General features: G+C 36.0%; 1 protein-coding gene across 2 annotated transcripts in view; it reads right to left on the minus strand.

Moving 5' to 3' along the window:
• LOC101894701 (uncharacterized) overlaps positions 1–21128 on the minus strand; it is a 183234-nt gene that overhangs the window by 138750 nt on the left and 23356 nt on the right. The window contains exons 1-2 of one of the 2 annotated variants that reach the window (XM_059124565.1): positions 6126–6326; positions 5654–5945 (exon numbers count right to left, since the gene is read on the minus strand). In XM_059124565.1, the coding sequence (XP_058980548.1) occupies positions 5654–5720 (67 nt within the window). In that variant the 5' untranslated portion in view covers positions 5721–5945; positions 6126–6326. Of the gene's footprint in view, positions 1–5653; positions 5946–6125; positions 6327–21128 lie in introns of those variants that run through there. The other variant, XM_059124566.1, reaches the window with a different exon arrangement.

Raw genomic sequence — 21128 nt, forward strand, 5'->3', positions numbered from 1 at the left:
ATATATCTCCATTCGATATCAGGTTTATTGTGCAGCAAATGGCTAATATCGGCCCAAATGGACCAACTAATTTCACCCTATAAACCAGTATTTTAAATTTGGTGAACACTGGTCAGATATAGCTATACAGTTATTTATTCTAAAAGTTATTCATTTTATGCTATTTCCGACATTTTTTGCTTTCTTTCAATAACATTTAAAAAACTGTAAACATTATGGCGTTTGACTTTGTTGCAGTTTTTTTATCTCTCCCTGTATACATGGGATCTATATCTAAATCTGGACCACTAACAATCGGCCAAGGCCGATTTTACAAAAATTTGGATTTTTTCTATCATGGGAGATGAAACCTTCCCCGAACTCCAAATTTAAAAAATATCGCCTGAACAAGTAAAAAAACATTAAATTCGGCCGGGACAAACTTTTAATACCCTCCACCTCATGGTAAAGGAAACATTAGAAGAAATGTGGCAAAAACCATTAAAATACCGAATATCGGGAGGAACTTTTATATGGCGGCTATACCAAAACGTGGACCTATACATGCAATGTCTTGCCACACTCACTGGGACCCGTTATGACCTACAAATACCACTTTTCAGACAAATCCGTGAAAAAATGTGGCATAAATCATCAAAATACCGAATATCGGGAGGTACCGTTATATGGGGACTATACCAGAACGTGGACCGATATATTTCATTTTCAATACCAATCGTCCTAGACACAATACAAATTGCTCTGCTAAATGTTGGCGCTCTACGTCAAATAATGTGGGCTGTATCGTGATTTCAACAGACAGACAGACGGACATCGTTAAATCGACTTAGAATTTTATCCTGATTATGAATATATATACTTTATGGGGTCTATGACGAATATTTAAGGATGTTACAAACGGAATGACAAAGTTAATATACCCTCCTTTCCAAGGTGGAGGGTATAACAAGTAAAAAAGCTGTAAGTTCGGCCGGGCCGAACTTTTAATACCCTCCATCATTTGGTACAAATTTGGCAATTTCCAAAAAAAAAAATAAATAAATTCCGTAAAAATTCTGTTAAAATCTTAAAAATACCGAATGCATATACGACGACGTGGACCAGCATTGGCAACTTTTGTCATAAGTTATTACAATATTTAATTCCGAAACTTGAAGAAAAATCTGTTTATAATGTAGCTAAAATCGTCAAAATACCGAATATAGTGCGGTAATAATATATGGGGCCTATACGAAGACCTGGGCCTGCACAGACAATTTTCCATTACGAACTTCAAATTCCAAATTTGAAACAATTCCGGTGAATAATGTCGCTAAAATCCTCAAAATATCAAATATCGGAATGTACCGTTATATGAGGGCTATATGAAAACGTGGACCTACATGACCCATTTACAAACTTAACCTGCCTACTGGCAAAATAAAGATGTGTGCAAAATGTTAGCCTTCTATCTCAATTCGTTCGAAAGATAGGGTGATTATAATACACAGACAGACGGACGGACGGACAGACAGACTGACAGACTGACAGACAGACAGACGGACATCGCTAGATCGTCTTAGAATTTTAAGCTAATCCAGAATATATACTTCTGTCATGGGAGATAGAACCTTTTGCGAACTCCAAATTCCAACAATTTCATATGGGTCCAATCATCAAAATACTGAATATAGAACGTTAACGTATTATGTGGGGCGATACCGATGACCTGCTTTCAATACCAACAATGTCACAGCACTAAAATATTTATACCCTACAACACTATGTGTTGGGGGTATTATAAGTTTGATTGGGCCAAAAATTATGTAACACCACGAAATATTGGTTTCCCACATAGGAAAGTATATATGGATCATCCTAGCTCGCCGAGCTGAGTCGATCTAGCTATGTATGTCCGTCCGTCCGTCTGTCCGTCTGTCCGTCTGTCCGTCTGTCCATGTTAATTTGTAATCACTCTACAGGTCGCAATTATGGCCCGATCTTTACGAAATTTGGAATGGAGGTCGGGGTCGGGCCAGAATAGAACCCTATTTCTTTTTGAGATGATCGCCAAATGTTTAGGGGTTGAAATGGACCAAATACTGAAAAAATGTCGGATTTTGCAGTAGCTATACAGGTCGCAATTATAGACCAATCGACGCGGAATTTCGCATGTAGCTAGAGTTTAGGACGGGGAAGAAGCCTACCAATTTGGGTGGTCATCGGATAATATTTAGCGGGTAAAAGAGACCATATCTTTTGTGTTGAAAAAAATCTAAATTTTCCATTAAACCGTGAATATTTTAAATCCCGGCGAAATCACAAAGCTTTCACAAGGTTACTTCTGACCTTTACATTGATGTTATTATCCAACAAATCGGATATATCGCAAAATATGTGCGATATATATGTTTATCAAAGAAGATATGCTTGAAAGATCTCTTATATGTCGAGAACGGCTGAACTGATTTCGACAGTTGTGTTTAATTCGGAATGGCCTCTTGGCAGGAAAGAAAACACGTCTAAAAAAATCGCATAAAAATATCTCTCTAAAGATGAAAATATTGATTTTGTAAAATTTTCTCATATTTTTTCAATTTTGTCATATTTTTGGCATATTTTCATTTTGAATTAAACATTTGGTAATATTTCCACAGCTAACAAAACTAAGTATTTAGGATATCAGGATATCATATACAGATCGCATTTATGGCCCGATCCTTACAAAATTTTGCATGGGGATAAGATGAGGGTCAGAATAGAAGCCTACTCTTTTTGGAGATGATCGCCATATATTTAGGGGTTGAAATGGACCAAAAACTGCAAAATTGTCGGCAGGTCGTAATTATCGCCCGATCCTCACGCACATTTGAAAGGGGGTTACCGGACATTGCAAAAGCCAAGCAGTTTTGGATCGCCATCCAAAAATATTCAATGTGTGAAATAGTTTGCCAACTTTTGTAGACAAAATACGAAAATGTCCATTCGAGAGACTTTTTCGAGAATTCACAAATACAGGAAAGACGCACTTCTGACTATTTCGTTAACGAATATAGTCAAATGTCTGTATCTCATATAGATGCGTTTCAGTCAAAAACCAATAATAAATGTTAATTTTTTCCCACTTCTAAGAAATTATAGGTCTTTGGGAAATATTGGTTCCAGATCTAGGAAGACCATTTACGTGCAACATCTACCAATAAATTGGAAATGAGCAAATTAGTTTAAGTTGCTATTATTCGAAAATTAGAGAACGAAACCTGATGGTTTTCTTTTATTATTTGTCACAATATCTTGTGGAATTCTTTCGAGTATCTCGCCTATATAAACTGTATCGTTTATTATAGTGTTGTAGGGTATTCAACGGTCGGCCCCGCTCGACTGTAGCCTTTGCTTACTTGTTTTGACTTAAATTTTATCAACCTACTTCATTCCGTTCGGATGTAGAATTAAAAACTTAGTATTCCCTCCTTATAATGTGTTATATGCTCTTTAAGAAACAAAGAAAATAACTGATGTATTTCGAACTTAGTACAGCATAGTGAGTAACTACAAAGCAACCTATTAAAACATTATTTTTACAAAAGGCTTGTCAACCGAAATAAACGAATATTACTTGACCCCAAAAATTCGAAAAAGAAGCCGAATTTTTATTTTTAGAATCTACTTTGGTGCCGTGTCATTTGGATTATGGTTCCCACGGACATAGTTTTTTCGTGAAAATGGCAAAAAAAATAATTTTCCTGGGAGAAATATTCTAAAATACCCCGTTATTCGATCCGAAAATTGGGGTCGGGACTTGAAATTTTCTCCTCTGCGGTATGTCTTAATACCTCATAATGAGTCCATTTTCGACTCTTTAAAAAGTCCCGGAACATTACATTTCATGTATTGCTCCGAAACCGGTTCAAACAACCCCATCATATGAATTGTTGGATAAGTATTTCCATAAGTTTCCAAGTGATACCAATTTTGTATAAATCCGAATCCAAATTGTTGCGTCAAAAAAAAGGTTTAAAATAACATGTAATAAAATTTTCAGGTCAATACGAGAATATCCCCTAGTTCAATTTAAGCTTTGTTTTCTTCTGGAGATAATGTCCGAAAATTTGTCTGACATAAATTTCCCTCCCAATAATCCCCACTCCACTTTCAAAACTGACATAAGCCCCACTTTATGCGGGGATCATGATAAAAAAAACCGTACATGATCCCCATAATTGGAATCGCGATTATATCCGGGCACCATCCACGTTTCCACTATTTTTCTGCAGCTGGCATTGAACTTGCAGCCTTATGATTATATTTATGTGATAAACATTGCAGATTGATCCGAGCATAGCCCCTAATTCAAATTAAGCTTTGCTTTTTTCTTCTAGAGATGATGTCCGAAAACTCGTCGGACATAAATTTTCGGCCATAATCCTCACATCAAACGGTCATACTCCGCTTCCAAAACTGACATAAGCCCCACTTTATATGGGGATCATCATCAAAAAACACGTACATGATTCCCATATTTGGAATCGCGATTCTATCCGGGCACCATCCACGTTTCACTATTTTTCTGCAGCTGGTATTGAACTTGAAGCCTTATGATTAGATTTATGTGATAAACATTGCAGGTTGATCCGAGCATAGCCCCTAATTCAAATTAAGCTTTGCTTTTTTCTTCTGGAGATAATGTCCGAAAATTCGTCGGACATAAATTTTCGGCCATAATCCCCACTTCTAACGGCCATACTCTGCTTTCGAAACGGATCTAATTCCCACTTTATATGGGGATCATGACTAAAAAAAACCGGACATCATCCCCATAATTGGAATCGGGATTATTTTCGGGCACCATTCACTTTTCCACTATTTGGTTCTCTGCTGATATTTAACTCGCAACCTGTGATTTGAAGTTGAATACATTTCACACTATGCCCCCGACCTGAAACTCATGGTATTTTAATATTTATTTCTTTGTATGCCGACGCTTAGTCTCGGCTATGTAGTCAGACACACCATACTCATTACTTGGTAAGGAGGAAAATAAGAGATTTTGTTTTGTGCATTTTTAGGAGATAATCGATTACTTTCAACCTGCTGGTATTGGGTTTAAATGGTTCATTGGGCTGATACAACTCCCAATTTTTAGCTAGAATTTGCCACGAAACTCCCTTCCACAGAAGGTCAAAATTTCCAAAAAAAAAAAATAACAGCTCTCATAAAAATTCAATTTTATTTTCGATTTTTTTAAACTTCGCATATATTAATATTTATGTGTAATTAGGTAAAATTGGGAAATATCGATCTCACTTTCTGTTACCTTCCCGATAAACGGTCAAACCGATTGATACTTTCGACTCCATTCATAATTTTTAAATCGGTGATGTCAAAGTATTGGGATTTTGAAATCGAATTCTGAATCGTTCTGGCATATAATTTTACTGTCATCGATAATATTTATATAGCCTCATCTTATGGCGAAACCAAAAATTTCATACCAAACATTTATTGAATAACAATTTTTCTTCCTATCATTACACCCTAATGTCCACCCGCGCCGACATATTTGGAAGCCATCAAAAAATAATACCCAAAAGCCTCACACAACGTAAATAAAAAAGCGTAAATACGCAAATAATTCTCAATTTATTTTAATTCGGTTACGTTTTGACCCACTTACCTGGTAATGACAAAACGCCATTCAGAGCCAGCAAGGTGACAGCGAATAGACCAATGAAAGATTTCATTTTGTCGCTTTCGATGGGGGGTATTTGTTGTTGTTGTTGTTGCTGTTTTACTTTTCCTTTTCTTTGCTCAACAATCACTCACGCAATTGGAAAATCTTTATTTGGTTATTTTTTCTTCTCTTTTATTTGAATATTTGTTGTTTTCAATATTGATTTTTTCAAAATATTATCTGGCACTTCTTGTTTTTCAAATTTGTTTTTTCAACTGCGAACAAAAGAAAAATTCTAGAACAAAAAAAAACAGAAGACGTTTGGTTAAATTAATATTTTTATTTATTTGTTTTTTTTGGTGATTTAATTAAAGGTAATTAAATTGTTGTTATTGTTGCTGTTGTTGTCGTGTGTATGAATAATAAAAAACGAAATAACAAAAATATGACAGCTCGCACACACAGACACACACACCTTTTTTATTTTTTGCGGAACGTCACTTATTTCCGTTTTGAATTTTATTCAAAATTATTTTCAAATTTAATTTTTTTTATTTTTTCAATTTCTATATTGGTTTTGAAATATTCTTGTCGTCGTTGTTGTTGTTGGATTTTTGTTTGTCTTGTCTTTGCGCGTCTGCAGTCTACAAAGGTTTGTTGAAAACTTGGCCGGTTTTGGAATACAATTAAAAGCGACAGGTTCTCAGTCATTCAGTTTATACTCAATTCTAGTTTGGGACAGACACTCCGTTCGGTTGGGGGCTTCAAAGCGACAGAGCACAATGACGGCGGTGTAGACGTCAACGTCATTTATGGCTATTATTTATTCTAGAAGTAAGAATGCTTGTTGCGCAGTTGACTTTGCTGTCTGGCTGACTTGTCCGCTTGCTAACCGCCGCTAGCTTGTTAGTCTACCAGCATGTTCTGACTGTCAGTGTGTTGTTGTTGTTGTTGCTGTTTTTTCAGCTGCAATGACATTTGTGAGAATCAATGCGATTCCATACAAATGAGCAGCTTACTGCTACTGCACCGTATGAGCTGTTAAAGCTATGCCGGCTTGCGTACCGAACCCTTTGACGAAATTATACCTTCCATCCGACGTACACATGAGTGAGTGACAATAATGGGTAGTTGCTGGATAGTTGTATGATTATTGTGTGTGTTTTTTACATTTCGAATTTGGACATACAATTTCATTATATTTTTGTACACTTCTTCGCGGAATGGGGGGTGAGGTGACGAGATTGTCATTTCATTTCTGAACTAATAAAGAACAAGTCTAAATGTTTCAGTCGATTTTGCCGACCTCAGCCAATATTCGATTATTTAAATATATTATGACTTCTGTTATGATTATTCAAATTTGTTGACCCTCTATGGAGCAGATTCCGAATATTATCCATTTTGTATCGGATCTAAATAAATATGATATAAATATTGCGACATGTCAGGTTTGGACTATAGATAAAAAAACTGCAACAAAGTCAAAGTCTGATTGGTGTTGAAAATGAGCTAAATGGGTCCACGTTTAGGTATAGCCCCTATATAACGGTACCTCCATATTTTCGGTATTTTGAAGATTTCCGCCCCAATTCCCAACCGAATAAGCTAAATCTTTATATTTAGGGTTCATGATAGGTGTGTTTTCTCCCAGCAAAAAATTTTCGCTGGAGGTCGTCTTATTGAAAATGTGGTTCACATCGGTGCCTTCCGATTTACGGTACTTCAAAGGTTTCTGTACAATTTCCAAACAAATTAGCTGAAACTCGACAATTGGGGTTCTCGGTAGGTCTGTTCACTCCTTGCAAAGAATGTTCGATTCACGTATAGCAATACCTCAAAGGTATTTTTAAGGTTTCTGCCGCAATTTCCAACGAAATTAGATAATAATATGGGTTTCGCTATTTGGGTTATTCTTTATTTTAACTAATAAGGTTTGATATTCTTAGTTAAAATACAGGGTGAGATAAAAAAACTGCAACAAAGTCAAACACCATAATTTTTACAGTTTTTTTTTTAATTTTATTGAATGAAAGCCAAAAATGTCGAAAATAGCATCAAATTTTAGAATAAGTTTAGATTTTTTCGAATTGGTCACCTTTGGCACGAAATGTGACCTTCAAACGGCCAATGAAACTCTCACACGCTGCCCGAATGTTGCTCTGTGGTATTTTGGCCCATTCCCGGTGAAGCGCTTGCTTGAGGTGATCGACACTTTGGTATTTTATAGTGCCAACATTGCTTTCGAAAATGCTCCAGACACAATCGTCCAACGGATTGGTATCCGGAGATTTTGGTGGACATTGTGCTCTGGAAATGAAGCGAGGAACCTCATTTTGTAACCATTCTTGGATGGCGCGCACTGAATGCGATGGTGCTGTGTCCTGTTGGAATGTCAAATTTCTGCGGCCAAAATGTTTGCGAGCCCAAGTCCTTAATACACCCTCCAGACTATTTTCGCGATAATATTCGGCATTTATTCTGATGCGAGCGGAGAGCGACCATCGGCTGTTATAGCGGCCCATACCATCACCATGGCCAGCGCTTGAATACTGGTGGCCAACCGAAGGTGCACATTTTCAGCTGCCCTCTTTGGCAAGTAAACACGATCATTATGTTTATTTGCAAACTGCCGGACAACAAATGTTTTTTCGTCGGAGAAATTTGGCAGTTCACCACTTTCGGCCAAGCGAAGCAACTCTTTAGCTCTTTTGAGTCTATTTTCTTTCTTGCGTTAGTGGAAATAATGGGATGTGTGAAATATAAAGAGAGCCGGATGCTTATTTCGTATTTAATAGTCGTTTTGGTTATTCGAAACTTTGACCCTTTGTTAAGAAGGTACCAAAAGAAATGGTCCGATCTCCACCATCTTTATAACAGATCTTGTGTTGATGAAAATATTGAGATGTACCAAGTCTGAATGGAATCGGATGTTAAATTTGAATTTTATAAGTTTCATGGACATTCAAAATTTTGTTGAAAATGTTGACATGTTATGTGGGAGGTACCAGAAGAAGTGGACTGATATTGTTCATCTCCTGACTCGATCTAAATTTGATAATAATATTGGGATATGCCAAGTTTGCACCAAATCGGATGCTCCATATTTGCCATAAAATGGGCCATGTAGGTCAACGTTATGGTATAGCCCCCATATAACGGTATCTTCCGATATTCGGTATTTTGATGATTTTTGCGACATTATTCACCGGAATTGTCTCAAATTTGGTACTTGAAGTTAGTAATGGTAGCTACAGCCTATGACAGAAAATTGTCTATGTAGGTCCACGTTTAGGTATAGCCCCTATATGGTATAGGGAGGTACCAACCTATATTCGGTATTTTGATGATTTTAGCTACATTGTTCACCGATTTTTTTCTAATTTCGCATTTCAATATTGTAATGGTTGCCTATGTTGGTCCATGTCGTCGTATAGATCCTAATATAACGGCTAAATTCGTTATTTTTATGCCCTACACCACAAGGTGGTCAGGGTATTATGTCTTTGTGCATTTGTTGGTAACAGCAAAAGGAAACGAGATAGACCCATAGTTCCTTTTGATGATATGCAAAAAATGACATTCCGAGTCGATTTAGGCATGTCTGTCCATGTATTTTTGCAAACAAAGTACAGGTCGCATTTATTGCTCGATCCAGATGAAATTTGGCACAAATCATTTGTTTGATCGAAGGACGAACTCTACTAAAATTTGAGATGATCGGTCAAAATTTAGATATAGCTCCCATATATATCTTCGTCCGATTTTGCCTTTTTACGTGCACCAAACGTATAATATTTAGCTCAAATGCAATAGAATTTGGCACTTACGACAAAATTGGATCTAGAAACAAGTATGTCAAATTTAGAGAAAATCGGTTCGGATATAGCTATAGCTCGCATATATTTTTTTCATCCAATTTGTTGAATTTTTCCTGCACAGTCTTAATATGCACTCGGTAGTAACGGGAAATATACCAAATACAACTCAGAAATACCTTTGCCAAATTTTATAGAGATCTGTTCTGATTTGTATTTAGCTCCCATATCTATATTTATGCCATATTCGTTGCAAATGGTGGAGGGTATTCAAAGTTCGGCCCGACCGAACTTACAGCTTTTTTACTTATTTTGATTTCAAATTATAACAAATCCAAGTGATCTACCATATGACGATAATGCCAGGTTTTCCATAGAAGTGAACTTTCAGAATTCACTCTTTCTCCTTTATAAATCTTTGGTTTAGATGGTGTAGGCTTTCAAAGAGTTCGGTCCAACCTAATATTTATTTCTTATTTTATATTTTATTTGATTTGACTTATTGCATTTGTTTTTTGTATTTTCATGCTTTAATCAATGTTCGTGCTTAAGCGTAAATACATTTGTTGTTTTTTTTCTCGTCGTCTTCTTCTTCTTCTTTAGCAACAAAATAACTGAAAATTACAACAACGACATTACCGGTCAGTCAAACATCAGCAGTTGAACAAAACAAATTAAGGGAAATTCAATGTTTTATTGTAGCTGTTGTTGTTGTCGGTTTCATTTGTTGTTATTTCAATTACAGAGTAGCAAACGTTGCAAATACATTGATGGACATTTAAATAGCAATGCAATCTAATCAAAAATATTAACATCTTGACACTATCTCTCTCATCAATTTTCCCATCGACCTCTAATGTTAACATTTCAGATGAGAGCGTTATCTCTATTAATATTAGAAAGATTGACTGAATGAGGTTTCGCCCAGGCGAAACGGCTGAATGAGCAGCACTCCTAGGGAAGTATGAAAAATACTAACAGTTACGAAATTGCACAACATTTTGTTAAGAGATAGATAGGATCATTGAAATCTGGCTTTATTCCTATAGAGGAGAAGAATTTTATGAGATGTTTGTACATTCGCAGTCTAAACCTTAAACTTTTAAATGTTTAATGGGATTGATTTTGGATAAGAAAATTGACCTACAGCGGGATTTTCTATAAATTATCTATTTCAAGATATAGAGTATGAAGATTATACACAGGGTGAGATGAAAAAACTGCAACCAACTTCAGACTGCTGACATTTCTATGCTACTCGTCCGACAGCTGTTAACATTATTCCAGTGACAGCTCATTATATTGTTTACAAGCGTACAAAAGCATTTTGGTGAGAATTTTCCAGAAAAAAAGTTATTCGTGATGGAATTCAAGCGTGATAGTGTGATTTCTTTATACTTGGCTGTAAAACTACAAGTGGCTATCGTTAGAGCACTCCAGCATTTTAATGTGAATAAATCTTATGTATTTCGTAACATCGCTTGTTACAGTGATACTGATAGCGTATCCCGACGTCAAGGAAGTGGATGGAAGAAAACAGCAACATCAGAAGAAATTCTTAGAAAAGTAAAAAAACCACTTGATCGAAACCCGAGTCGCAGTGGCCGAAAATGGCTCGTGAATATAAAAATGAAAAAAGACTCAAAAGAGCTAACGGTTTGCTTCGCTTGACCGAAAGTGGTGAACTGCCGAATTTGATTTTCTCCAATGAGAAAACATTCGTTGTCCAGCAGGTTGTAAACAGAGAAAATGATCGTGTTTACTTGCCAAAGAGTTCAGCTGAAAATGTGCACCTTCGGTTGGCCACCAGAACTTAAGCGTCGGCCATGGTGAAGGTGTGGGCCACCATAACAGCCGATGGTCGCTCTCGGCTATTATTAATCGACCGTGGCATAGCGAAAATATTCTGGAAGGTATATTAAAGCCCTGGGCATGTAAACATGGCCGCAGACCTTGGACGTTCCAACGAGACTTAGCACCATCGCACTCAGCACGCGCCATCCAAGAATGTTTGTAACCATTCTTCATTGCGCTTCATTTCCAGCGCACAATGGCCACCAAAATCTCGGGATACCAATCCGACTATTGCGTCTGAAGTATTTTGAAAAGCAAGGTTGGCACTAAAAATCACCAAAGTGTCGAATGGGCCAAAATACCGCAATCGGGCAGCGTGTGACGGTTTCATTGGCCGTTTGAAGGCCATAATTCGTGCCAAAGGTGACCAATTCGAACAAATCTAAATTTATTCTAAAATTTGATGCTATTTCCAACATTTTTTGCTTTCATTCAATAAAATTAAGAAAAAAAATAAAAATTATGGGGTTTGACTTTGTTGCAGTTTTTTTTTTATTGTTCACCCAATTTGGATAGATTTTTTCGTATTCAACCGAATTTTTCCATTTGGTCAAATTTGTTGTAAATCGATTCAGAGTTGGATATAGTTCCCAAATTGTGCTGCTCTAAAGTCATGATACACATTTAAATAAAGTTAATAGTTTGTATGATCCTCTTCACCTAAATTCCCAATATTAACTTTTTTGTTACGGAATATCTTCTAAGTTCGCATATTTGAGAAGGGTATCATATAGTCGGCCCCCTGACTTTTGACCTTTCCTTACTGTTTTTTTATTGATTTTTTTTTTTGTAGACTAGGGAATAAAATACGACTTGAAAGACCGCTAGGGACCAAATCCCTTTCGGGACATTTAGAATCGACCGGAGAGAGTCTCTTAAAAAAAGTATCCGATGTTGTTCAAACTTTCTTCATCGAAATATAATTATTAAATTTATATGCAATATCGATCGACTTCTTCTGGTACCTCCCTTCAAAGGACAACATTTTCACAGAAAAAAAAATAGTAAAGAAAGTCTTAAAGTCGGGCGGGGCCAACTTTATGATACCCTACACCACTTTGCTAATTTAGTAGAGCTCCACATAACAATAAAAAAAATTTTATGTAAGAATTCAATCATACACGCTATGATTATAATCATAATTTAAAATTTAAAAGACTAAATATGCCGAAGCATTTGTATCTTTTAAATTCGAACTTGTATTGCCCATTTGATATATTTCATATATTTCCCTGAATATCGTTGAGTGCATATTACGGCTGTGGGTAACAAATATAACAAATCGGATGAACAATATATATGGGAGCTATAGCTATATCTGAACCGATCCTCACCAAATTTGACATACTACCTTCTAGACTCAATTCGGTCGTAAGTGCCAAATTCCATCCCATTTGGACAAATATTAAACGTTTGGTGCAAAATAAAAGGAAAATCGGACGAAGTTGTATATGGGAGATATATCCAAATCTGAACCGATCCTGATAAAATTTAGCAAAGGTATTTCTGAGCTGTAGTTGATATATTTCCCCAAATATTTTTGTCGCAGTGTGCATATTAAGGCTGCGGAGGACTAAAATAACAAATCGGATGAACAATATATATTGGAGCTATGGCTATATCTGAACCGATTTCGATCAAATTTGGCATACTTATTACTAATACTAATTTGGTTGTATGTACAAAATTCCATGCTATTCGGGCTATATATGGGAGCTATATCTAAATTCTTACCGATTATCTCCAATTTCAATAGGGTTCGTCCTTGGGCCAAACAAATGATTTGTGCAAAATGTCATCTGGATCGGGTAATAAATGCGAAGTGTACTTTGTTCACAAAAATACATGGACAGACGGACGGACATGCATAAATCAACTCAGAATGTGATTTTATGCAAATCATCAAAAGGAACTATGGGTCTATCTCGTTTCCTTTTGCCTGTTACACCTTTTGGTGTAGGGTATAAATAGGGATAGTCCATATTGGTGCAAACTTTGCAAATTCTAATATTTGTATGAGGGCTAGATCAGGTGCAAAAATCGACAATATCGGTCCAATCAATCAAGTACCTCCGCCACAAAGGATTAAAAATTTGGATTAATATTACTTTTATAAAATGTGATGTAAGCGTCCGATTGTCTTCAAATTATATACATCACATTATTTCTACTAACACAAAATCTGTTGTGAAGATGGTATATATCGGTCTATTTCTTTTGGTACCTCCCCCACAAAAAGTTAAATTTTTCTTCAGAAGGAATGGATTAAAAATAGAAATTTTTTTACCTTGTGATTTCCAACAAACCCCCATAACACCGCCCTAGACAACCAAACATTTTCTTCCTCATAGTATCCGATTTCCTCTCACCTTAGATTAGATTTCCTCCAATTGGACAGCAACAAAGAGTTACTGCCTCTATTGTTGATAACAATAAGCAAATAAAAACCAAATTACGGACACATTAAAGTGATAGTTCCACATTGATGTAACCGAGCACCCGATGCTGGACACCGGCGTTTTGCAAAATGATCACCAGTCAGCCAACCAAACAACCAACAACAATAAACACAATATGCCGTTTAGAATTTCCATTAAATTAAAGTGACTGTAATGGGTTTCTAGTTTTTTTTTTATGACATTAACTGTCTCTTCCTCTCCATGCATCGCAACGGCCGACCGAATAGTAGAATAATAGCTAATTACAGAAACAGAATTGCAATCTCCACTGAGTCATCTACATAGAGAACTCTAAGTACACGTAATGACGACTGTTTGTAAACAGTCGTCTCGCGAATATTCTGCGAAGCTATTAGAGAAATTCAGAGCAATTAAGTAAGTCTCGAAAAATTTAAATGCAAACGCAAATCACTGTTTGTTTTGATGTTAGAAAATGGATAAGGAAATAGCTGAATATTGCATCAGAGTGTTAAGGTCAATGTTTGCGGTACTACTAGAAGTCGAGAAGTTTTCAGTAATAGGGAAATAGTTATTTTCTAAAATAATTCGATCCATGGAAGATCCCTATAATATTTGACACAAAACTTAATTAAAATAAATATGCTAAATTGTCCATCTATAGTCTACCAATAGGCGAACTTTCGCGCCCAAGGCTTTAATACACCTTCCGGAATATTTTCGCAATAATATTCGGCATTTATTCTGATGCCACGGTCAATTAATACGAGCGGAGAGCGACCATCGGCTGTTATGGCGGCCCACACCATCACCATGGCAGGAGCTTGAGTTCTGGCTGACCTCTTTGGCAAGTAAACACGATCATTTTGTTTGTTTACAAACTGCTGGGCAACGAATGTTTTCTCATCGGAGAACACCGAATTCGGCAGTTCACCACTTTCGGCCAAGCGAAACAACTCTTTAGCTCTTTTGAGTCTATTTTCTTTCTGTTGCGGTGTAAGTTCTTGCACTTTTTGAATTTTCATTGGTTTTACCCCGAGCTCAATGTTCAATATTTACCGAATGGAATATTGCGATATCAAGAACTAGAAATATCCTCTTCCAGGCTTTTATGGTAACAAGAAAGTCTTCAGGTCTTAAGGAAAACTTTATTTCGATTATTTATAGACAAAATAAGGCCTTTTCTGAGGTAGATCTTTAAAGGTCTTCACTAGAGAGAGAAGAACCTTTTGAGGAGGGAGAAGACATTTTGAGGTGTTTTCTGGGAAGAAGATATTTTTGAGATGTTCCCTAAAGAGAATACCTTTTAGGCCATTTCTAAAGAGAAAACCTTTTAGGGTCTTCTGGGGAAAAGGCCATTTTCAAGAATTTTGTACGGAAAAGATCTTCTTCAGACCTTCAGAACTTCTTCATACTTTCTATAAAGAGAACAATTTCTGGTCTACGGATAAGGACTTTCTTCAGGTCTTCTCTAGAAAGAGACCTGTTCAGGTCTTCTCGAAGAAAGACATCTTTAGGTCTATCCTTAGCAGGGGATTTTAAGGTTTTCGCTAGAGTGATTTTTTTTTTGAAGAGGGAAAAGATATTTTGGAGTGTTTTATGGGGAGAAGACCTTTTGAGATGTTCTCTAGAGACTTACTTATTTAGGTCTTATCTAAAATATTTTTTCATGTCCTTTCTAGAGAAATTGCATTTCTCAGATCCTCTCCAGAAAAAATGACTTGAGGTGGTATAGGAAGATCTTTATCAGATCTCCTGTAGAGAAAGTGTATTCTTCAAGTGTGCTTTAGAGAAGATACCTTTTTCTGGTCTTTTATAGGACCTCTGTAGACACAATATTCTGGTCTTCAATAAATAGAAAACTTGCTTCAGGTATTCTGAAGAGAAATCTTCAGGTCTTGTATAGAAAAAGCGTCTTCAAGTCTTTTTTATAGATAAGAACCTCATACCTTCTATGGATATATTGCAATCTTCAGCAGTTTTCCAGACCGAAAACCCCCTCGGGGTCATCTGTAGACGAAAGATCTGTTTAAGGTCTTCCACATACAGAAGATATCCAGTTTTCCATAGATAGAAGATCCTTCCAGACCTTTCTTCCGATCTTCTGTTGAAAAATCATGTTTCTTATACTCTCTACCATAACTTGGAGGGTATATTAAGATTATCAATCCGTTTATAACTCATCGAAGTAATCATTTTAGACCCAACTAAGTACATATATTGATGATCAGAGTAAAATTCTAATTCGATTTACAATGACCGTTCGTCCATCCGTTCTTCTGTTGTATTCGCGCTATCTTCCGATGGATTTGAGATAGACTGCTTAAATTTGGTACAAATGCGTTATATCGGTCAACTTTTTCGTATAGGCCCCATATTACGATACCCCCTAATTTTAAGCATTTCCACGATTTCGTCATATTTTAGAACGGAAATATTTAACATTTGGTATATGAAGGTTTTTATAGGTCCCTCACCAACTTCCAAAGATATTCCCACTTGGTCATATATCTCTAATATAGCTGTACCCCCTATTATAAGCATTTCAACGATTTTCAACACATTTTTCCGAGGAATGTGGTATTTAAAGGCTGTTACAGGTTCCTTACGCCCTTGCAAAAAACTGTTAACATAGGTCCACATTATGGTATGTGGCCCATATGGCAGTACATCCCTTTATTTGGTATTCTGATGGCTTTCCCCAATTTTTCCCCAAATTTTTAGACACCCAACTGCCTAACCAAAAATTTTTGATATAGGTCCACATTTTGACATTTTATATATGAAGGTGGAGGGTATCAAAATTTCGGCCCAGCCGAACTTACTTCTATTTTATTTGTTTTGTCTTCTGTAGATGACAGTCTCAAATCGTAGAAAACCTATTCGAGTCTTCTGCGATAGAAGGATGTCTTCTATAGCCCTTAAACGGAGAGAAGACTATTGCCAGGCTTAATTTGGGTAGGAGAACTTTTCAAGTGTTTCTTACCTTTTTATAGGCCTTCTATGGAGAGAACATATTCTTTGGGTCTTCCACAGACACAATGTTTTCTAATAAGGACATGAGAAAGATCTTCTGTGATCAAAAATGGATTTTTTTGTACAGAAGACCAAAAAGTTGTGTATTCCCATAAAGGACTCAAAGATGAAGGATTTCTTCAGGACTTCTTTGTGAAGATTTTGATTGGAAAGTTTGGTTGTATCTCGTTCATCAAATTTTTCATTGATTTACTCGATTTATACGTTCCCCCAGATACCATTATCTTTGGCAAATTTCAAATCAATTACAACTGTTACACTTTGTATTCGAATTGAAATCAATTTCAATTTAATTTCCAATGCTGACATTTACGGCTCTATACTAGGGGAATAATGACGGCGACTAAAATTAGTAATACGATTGAAATCACTATCTCGCCCAAATGCGGGTGTTTATGAAAATCAATTTAAAGGGCAAATACACACACACACGTCCATATCATTTATGGAAATTTAGAATTTTATGCATTAGCAGCAGGTTCGTAACGCCCTCACTCCCCTGCCCATGTCTTTGCTATCAAATGACAGATTTCAATTTGATGCCATTAAACAATAGAGGGCTTTTGCTAAAATTGTTATTTAAATGATTTAATTAAGCCGCTATATGTATATGTAGTTTGTGTAGACATATATGCATGTGTGTGTACATGTGAATTGTTGTCATCATGACGATAATGACAGTTCTCAATTGTGCGCGGGAGATTGTCATTTTTACACTGATTGCTATCGGTGAACATGAAAAATGAGGGCATTGTATGCATATATTTTTTTGTGTTGAAAAGAGGTGCCTTAGGAGTTAAAGCGGAGGGATTTTAAAATTTAGTTGGCTATTTGTAAACCCAAATTTAAACAAAAAATCTTTTGGGATATGTTGTGTAAAGTGTACAAAATGTATTGTTAAAGGATATTTTTATACCATACACCACAAGGTGGTCAGGGTATTATGTCTTTGTGCATTTGTTTGTAACAGGCAAAAGGAAACGAGATAGACCCATAGTTCCTTTTGATGATCTGCATAGAATCACATTCTGAGTCGATTTATGCATGTCCGTCCGTCCGTCTGTCCGTCCGTCCGTCTGTCCGTCCGTCCGTCTGTCCATGTATTTTTGTAAACAAAGTACAGTTCGCATTTATTGCCCTATCCAGATGAAATTTTGCACAAATCATTTGTTTGACCCAAGGACGAACTCTATTGAAATTGGAGATAATAGGTCAAAATTTAGATATAGCTCCCATATATATCTTTTTTGGGCACCAAACGTGTAATATCAGTCCGAATAGTATGGAATTTTGCACCTACGATCAGATTGGACCTCAAAATAAGTATGCCAAATTTGATCGAAATCGTTCAGATATAGCTATAGCTCTCATATATATTGTTCATCCGATTTGTTATTTTTGTCCTCCGCAGCCGTAATATGCACTCTGTAACAACAATATTTGGGCAAATATACCAAATACAGCTCAGAAATAAATTTGCTAAATTTTATCGATATCGGTTCAGATTTGGATATAGCTCCCATACATAACTTCGTCCGATTTACCTTGAATTATGCACCAAACGTCTAATATTTGCCCAAATTGGATGAAATTTGGCACTTACGACCGAATTGAGTCTAGAAGCTATTATGTCAAATTTGGTGAAGATCGGTTCAGATATACCTATAGCTCCCATATATATTGTTCATCCGATTTGTTGTATTTGTTACCCACAGCCTTAATATGCACTCCGTTACAACGATATTCAGGGAAATATATCAAATACAGCTCAGAAATATCTTTCTCAAATTTTATCGAGATCGGTTCAGATTTGGATATAGCTCCCATATATATCTTTATCTGATTTCAAATTAATTTTGCACCAAATGAGCAATACAAGTCCGAATCTAAAAGATATAAATGCTTCGGCATATTTAGTCCTTTGAACTTAAAATTAAAATTATAATCAAAGCGTGTATGATTGAATTCTCCCATAAAAACTTTTAATTCTTATGTGGAGCTCTACTTAATTAGCAAAGTGGTGTAGGGTATCATAAAGTCGGCCCCGCCCGACTTAAAGACTTTTTTTACTGTTTTTTTTTTGTCTTCTTGAAAACCTGTAGGCGAGACGTAGGGCATAAGTAAAAATGTGAATTTTTTGAAATACCACAAAACTCGAATTTAAATAAGTTAAAAAGCAGTAAGTTCGGCCGGGCCGACATTGAATACCCTTCACCATTTGGAACGAATTTGGAAATTTTCAAAAAAATAAAATCCGTTAAATTTCTGTTAAAATCTTAAAAATAATATAATAGGGTCTATACGACGACGTGGACCTGCATAGGCATTGTTTGTCATTAGCCATTACCATATTCAAATTCGAAACTTGAAATAAACGGTGAATAATGTAGGTAAAATACCGGTATATCGAAGCTATACGAAGACCTGGACCTGCATAGACAATTTTCTGTCACAAGCTATAGCATCCATTACGAACTTCAAATACGACAATTTCGGTGAGTATTGCAACTAAATTTCGGTGTGTATTGTACCTAAAATCGTCAAAATACCGAATATAGGGAGGAACTGACATATGGGGCCTATTCGAAGACCTGGACCTGCATAGACAATTTTCTGTCGCAGGCTGTAGTTCCCATTACGAACTCTAAATACGTAATTTGAAACTACTTCGGTTAATAATGACGCTAAAATCATGAAAATGCCGAATATTGGGAGGTACCGGTACATTAGGGCTATACAAAGACGTAGACCTGCGAAGACAATTTTCTGTCCTAGGCTGTAGTAATCATTACCAACTTCAAATACCAAATTTGAATCAATTCCGGTGAATAATGTCGCTAAAATCATCAAAATACTGAATATAGGGAGGAACCGTTATATGGGGCTATACGAAGACGTGGACCTGCGAAGACAATTTTCTGTCCTAGGCTGTAGTATTCATCCGGTCAATAATGTCGCTAAAATCAACAAAGTACCAAATATCGTGAGGTACCGTTATATGGGGGCTATACGAAGACGTGGACCTACACAGACAATTTTCTGTCTTAGGCTGTAGTATCCATTTCGAAATTCAAATACCAAATGTGAAACAATTCCGATGAATATTTTCGCTAAAATTATCAAAATACCGAATATCGGGAGGTACCGTTATATGGGGGCTATACCAAAACGTAGACCTACATGGCCCATTTTCAATACCAAAAGTCCTACAGACATAATATACATGTGAGTAAAATTTGAATAACCAACTTCAATTTGTTCGGAAGCTAAATTTTCACAGAAACACAGACGGACGGACATCGCTAAATCGACATAGACTTTTATGCTGATCAAGAATATATATATATATATATATATATATATATATATATATATATATATATATATATATATATATATATATATATATATATATATATATATATATATATATATATATATATATATATATATATATATATATATATATATACTTTGTGGAGTCTAAAATGTATATTTCGAGGTATTACAAACGGAATGACTAACTTAATATACCCTCCATACTATGGTGGAGGGTATAACAATAATAATGGGTTTAAGCCTGACCATATTGCAACAACAAAATGCTATGGTTGCCCGAACAAACATGCCAACACTGTTCTACAATTAAATAATGAAAAGAGTAGAACATTTTAACTTAGAATATCAAGCCCTTTTAAGTAAAATAAAAAACAAACCCAAATAGCAAAACCCATCTATTCATCGAATTTATTTGAAAATTCTGGCAGAAACCATAAAAATACCGAAAACCGGGAGGAATCGTTATATCGAGGCTTTACCAATTAGTAGAAGTTAATCGAACATTTTTCGCAAAGAGAGTATAGGCTTACAAAGAACCCCAAATGTAAAGTTTCAGCTGATTTGGTTGGTAGTTGTGATAGAAACCTTTAAAATGCCGAAACCCGGGAGGAATCGTTATGTGGGAGGCTATATCAATTAGTGGATCTGAATCGAACATCTGAGAGAACAGACCTTTCAAGAACCCCAAATGTCAAGTTTGAGCTGATGTGGTGGGAAATCCTGGCACAAACCTCAAAAATAACGAAAATCACGAGGTACCGTTATGTGATGGTCATACCTAAACATGGACCAATATAGCCCATTTCCAATACCAATCAGCCTGCATATAATATAAAGCTTTGTGTCAAATTTCATAACTCTAGATTAAATAATGTGGACTCTATCGTGATTTCAATAGACAGACGTTCGCCCACATGCAAATTGTGCCAAATGTAGTACCACTTGGTGCAGTTCCTACACTTACTACACATTTTCAAAACCACCTCCTTAAATCAGCCCTAGTTTCCTAATTCT

Source organism: Musca domestica, unplaced genomic scaffold (assembly GCF_030504385.1).
Source record: "Musca domestica strain aabys unplaced genomic scaffold, Musca_domestica.polishedcontigs.V.1.1 3, whole genome shotgun sequence".
Taxonomy (NCBI): domain Eukaryota; kingdom Metazoa; phylum Arthropoda; class Insecta; order Diptera; family Muscidae; genus Musca; species Musca domestica.